Source organism: Delphinapterus leucas, chromosome 15 (assembly GCF_059928025.1).
Source record: "Delphinapterus leucas isolate spDelLeu-1000000601 "Yukka" chromosome 15, BTC_Dleu_Yukka2, whole genome shotgun sequence".
Taxonomy (NCBI): domain Eukaryota; kingdom Metazoa; phylum Chordata; class Mammalia; order Artiodactyla; family Monodontidae; genus Delphinapterus; species Delphinapterus leucas.
Window position 1 is genome coordinate 37,500,245 of NC_143143.1, and position 4,825 is coordinate 37,505,069.

A 4,825-nucleotide genomic window follows, 5' to 3' on the forward strand; every position below is an offset into this window, starting at 1 on the left:
TGCACCCCCCCTGCCTGGCAAACAGCTCCCGCCATCCCGATCCCAGAGGAAGCCTCACCCTGCCCCGCAGGCCGGATTTCCTGAGTAAGGTCACTCTGGGAGCCACTGGAGCCCAGTGGCCAATAAAACCCATCGATGCGGAGAGAGAGACAGTAAAGCAGGTCACCCCCCGAGGGCATTTGCTCTCCCCGCCCCCTGCCCCACTCAGGGCCTGTGGACCCGGGACCTGCAAGCAGTGTGGTGGCGGCTCTGTGGTCCCCGCAGCTGTGCCCAGCCTGTGCTGGGTGCGGAGGGCAGTGGCCAGTCCAGGCTGCATCCCCAGGCCCACCGTGCCATGTCCACGGCTCCCTGGGCTCACATTTCTCCTGGAACACTCCTGTCCCCGCTTCCCTACAGGCTCTCAGCAGTGCCTAGTCCTCACTTCCTCCCATTCAGTGTCCCACCATGGCCAGTCCTGGTCACCAGCTCCCACCCAGACCCAGGGTCCATGGGCTGCCTGGAATCAGCTCCTCCACTCACTGGGTCCATCAGGCTCTGGGCACACACACAGGCACACACGTGTCTACACATGCACATGCATACACACCCACACGTTCACACATATATACACACAGCCACATGCACGCACAGAGGCACATACACACACACACTCACACACAGGCACACATGCACACACACTCACGCCCCTCACACCCCTCACAGGCAGGACTGGTCAGGTTGCTGCTGGTGTCTGCAGTCCCCACACGGGCACTCTTGGCTGGCGCTACCCTGGGGAGGGAGATCAAGATGCCAAATCAATTGGGAGAAATTGACCTGGGCAGATATTTCTGAGCCATCTGCTTGCTCCCCCAAATTATTCTGAGTGGATGCACTTTGCATCCGAACCCAGGGGTGGTGGGAAGTGGTTGGTTGAACGAACCTGTTTCTCCCAGGCACCCATCCCTCCCTGGGATGCTGGTCCCCCTAGGGCCGGGCGGGGGTGGCTTTGGTCACCCCCACCCCCAAGATGGAGCCCAGGAGTGGCAGAGACAGCCTGGGGCTCAGGAGGCGGCCGCGTTCCCACTTGACCAGGGACGGGGGCAGGGGCCCCAAACGAGCCACCCACTCCCGGCACCCACCAGCCACGGAAGAATCAGATGCATCCCCTGCATCCTCCGGGGCCGAATCCTAACCCTGCCACCCCCAGGAGGCGGGCCGGGACAGCCCCAGCCCTGGCGTTCCTTTTAGCTGGCTTGTGTACACTTTCCCCTGCCTTATCATCTAAGCGTACCACTGCCCACTTCCAGCTGGGTGTTTGCCTACCCCCATCCAGCCGAGTATGATCCACTTGCTCTGATTTGCACTGGCTTCAATCGGCTCCAGGGACAATATTTGCTCTGGGAAAGAGTCAAACATTTATTCTCTAATTTATTCAGGAAGCGGTTGTCAAACACAAGCGCCCTCATTATGTGATCTCGTTTTCAGGGCTTGGCCTCTGTCTGGGGTCTGTGCTGAGGCCCAGGTAGCGCTGACCCAGGCTTTCCCCTGCCCAGCACGGCTCTGCCTGCTCCCCGCACCCTCCTGGTGTCGGCATCCTGCTCTGGGACAACTAAGGGCAACTGAGTTGGGGGCGGCACTGGGCAGGGCTGTCTCAGATGGGGGCTTGCGGGTAAGTGACCCCCACATTCTGGCTTTTCTCCTTCCAGCCTCGCAAAGAGGCCCAAGCACCAGGGAGCCCAAGGCCTTTCCCAGTGAGGCTGCCAGGGCATCTTCTCTGGGACCCGTTTTCGCGCCTGGGGGGTGGGAGGAGCGCATTTCTCGGGGGTGGAGAGGACAGGAAGCCGAATTCCTCCAGGGTCTGGCATCTGCGTACGCCCCACTCGGCCTGGCCTCTCCAGTCTGCTGTTTGCCTTGGGAGGCCGCTCTCCCCACTGCTGTCTGGCTATTTCTCCTCTTCTGCTCCAGTCCCCCTCCTTCTCCGGGAAGGAAAGCAGAAAAGGTGGCAGTGGGTTCCTGTACCCTCACCTGCCCCCGCTCCACACACCCAGGACGGCCTCTCCCGGGTTCCCCTCCCGCGGCCTCCACGCTCACAGCTTGCTGGTCTGCATGAGCCCGTTGGCCTTGCAGCTGCGTGCGGGCAGCATGGCCTCCTGCAGCCGGCTGCTCTGGCCCGGCCGTGGCTCCGTGGCATCCGCGTCCTCAGTGCCGTAGCTCTTGCGGAGGCACAGAACCTTCCGGAAGCTCTGGCGGAAGTTGTCGGAGAGGAAGCCGTAGAGCAAGGGGTTGGCACAGCTGTTGGCATAGGACAGCACGACCACAAAGAAGTACGCGCCGGCGGAGGCGGGCTCCTCGGGCAGCACAAAGGCCAGGTTGACGATGTTGACAATGAAGAAGGGCAGCCAGCAGCCCACGAACACCAGCACCACCACCACCACCATGCGGGTCACCTTGCGCTCTGAGCGCCGCCGCGTGGAGCCCACGCGCATGCCCGACGCCTTCAGCTTCACCACGATGAGCAGGTAGCACAGGCAGATGACCAGCAGCGGCCCAAAGAAGCCTAGCACGGATGTGTAGATGATGAAGATGGCACCCCACAGGCCCACAGGCTCTGGCCAGCTGAGGTTGCAGGTGTTCCACCCCTCCTGGATGTCTGCAAACACCACCAGTGGCAGTGACATGACCAGAGAAAAGGCCCAGACCGTGGCGCTGGCCAGCTTGGCCACCCGAGGGCGGCGCCAGCGGGCGGAGCGGATGGGGTGGACCACGGCCAGGTAGCGGTCCACGCTCATGACGGTCAGGCAGAAGATGCTGGTGAACTGGTTGATGCCGTCCAGCGTCATGACCAGGCGGCAGAGCACGGGGCCGAAGGGCCAGTAGGAGATGGCGTTCTGCGTGGCCACGAAGGGCAGCCCCAGCATGAGGAGCACGTCGGCCACGGCCAGGTTGAGGATGTAGATGTTGGTGACCGTCTTCATCTTGGCGTGACGCAGTACCACGTAGATGACCAGCGCATTGCCACCCAGCCCCACTGTGCACACCAGCAGGTAGAGCACGGGCACCACCACCGCCCGGGCACCTGGTGAGGGCACCAGCCCCGCCAGCGTCCCATTCGCGCCACCGCTGCCTGTGGCTGCCGAGGAGGCATTCCAGCTGGTCAGTGGGGAGGCCGGGAACAGAGGCTCCATCGTGGCCACCGCGGGCAGGGCAGGGTGAGCGGGAGCGCCGGGCGCATCCACTGCAAGAGAATGAAGCACACGGAGCAACTGACCAGGAGGGTGTCTCCCCTGCGCCCGGCCCCACTGGCCCAGGAGGTGCAGGATTACCCCATGGCGCCAGGTAAACATGATTACTCATGTTCAACTGGGCCGGGAATCACATTAAGCAAATTGTTTGGAAAACAAGCCCAGAGAGGAAGGAGCAGCAGGACAGCTGCCGTGGGGGCAACGGGCAGGCGGCCCTGTGAGCCCAGACGCCGTCTGTCGGTACCACGATGGCTTCCAGAGACCTGACCGTCCCTCTCCACCCCAATGCCCCCCTTCCTGGCTCACCCATGGCCACTCTCGAGTCTGTGGCAGGCACCGTCTCGCTGAGGCCTTGTGGAGTCCTGGGGGTGGCACTGATACACCCAACTCACAGATAAGGGACGAAGGATGGTGGGAGTCACCTCCCCGGGGACTCGCAGGACAGGTGGAGAGGGGTGGGGGGAAGGATAAGGAGGCTGAAACATCGGCTGGGCACCGCAAGCCCAGGCCAGCCAGAAGTGCAGTGACACCGGCCAGGCCCGCTCTCCTGGGTGACCCCAAAGCTGGACTCTGGGTTGCCTCCTGGAACCATCGGAGGGTGCCGGGCCTTCCGTGTGGCCGAAAAACCAGAACTCAGGCTGCAGAGGCTCTGCCAGTGTCCAACTGGTGAGCCACGTCCGCGTCACCCCAGCAAAGCCCCAGCCGCATGGCCAAGAGGAGCTGGTTTCCCTGCCCCCAACAGCTATCCGCCACAGCACGGATGTCACTGGGCCAAGGAGACGACCAGGGACGTAGATGCACATGCTCTCTGGCAGGTCCATCACCCCCAGCCCAAGGACAGCAAGTCTGAAGCCCCAGGCAGAGGGCACCGAGCGGGAAGGGGTATATGGGGACCCCACACCGTGAACAAGCAAACACACGACAGGCAGAGACGAATTACAGCCTGAGCCACTGGCCAGGAGGAAATGCATGTGTGCGTGTGTGGCGGGGGAACGATATGGGGAGCGTGGACGGAGGGAAGGCTTCAGGGGTGATGGGGCTTTGTAGAGAAAGAGCCGAGGCAAAGATGGGGGAATGGCATCTGCAGGTCAGGGTGATGGGCACACGTGTATCCATTATATCGTTTTTGTACTTTTCTCTATGTTTAAATTGTTCATAAAAACGGTGATGCTCAGGAGAAAATAAATACCTCCATTGATGAGGAGGAGAGGAGGAAGGGAAGATGGGCGCTGACACCTCCGGCAGGGGATGTGGGGCTAGCAGGGAGTCTAAGTGCCCCCAGGGGACCCAGACAAGGGCCTGAGCGGGGCTGGAAAGGGCCATAATGACAAGCCAGGGTTAGCTGACCCCCAGTGCTCCCAAGTCACCTCAGCACAGAGGCCACCAGGCCCGGACTGGGGACCCCAGGGTTGGGGAGGGCAACTGAAATCTTGTAGACAAGGGGGCAGAATAACCAACTCTGACAACGACAGGGAAAAACCCTCTGTTCCAGATGGGCGGACACACCCGGCTGCTAACAGACACTGGGAAACACGACCCAGAAAATCAACAGTGAGAAGGTGGATCAGTGGATTCGTTTCAGGTGAAATAAAAGTAAATGACTG

The 4,825-nt window shown here is 61.7% G+C and overlaps 1 protein-coding gene across 1 annotated transcript; it reads right to left on the reverse strand.

The window, feature by feature from the left end:
* Nucleotides 1-2,066: 2,066 nt before the first annotated feature.
* On the reverse strand, nucleotides 2,067-3,200 carry SSTR5 (somatostatin receptor 5). The gene has a single exon (XM_022594115.2). The coding sequence runs from the start codon at nucleotides 3,162-3,164 to the stop codon at nucleotides 2,067-2,069; it is 1,098 nt and encodes a 365-aa protein (XP_022449823.1). The 5' UTR covers nucleotides 3,165-3,200.
* Between the last annotated feature and the right edge of the window lie 1,625 nt (nucleotides 3,201-4,825).

What these genes read in the sequence shown, in the direction of transcription:
- SSTR5 (XM_022594115.2), bottom strand. Translation starts at nt 3,164, where the DNA reads ATGGAGCCTCTGTTCCCGGCCTCCCCACTGACCAGCTGGAATGCCTCC.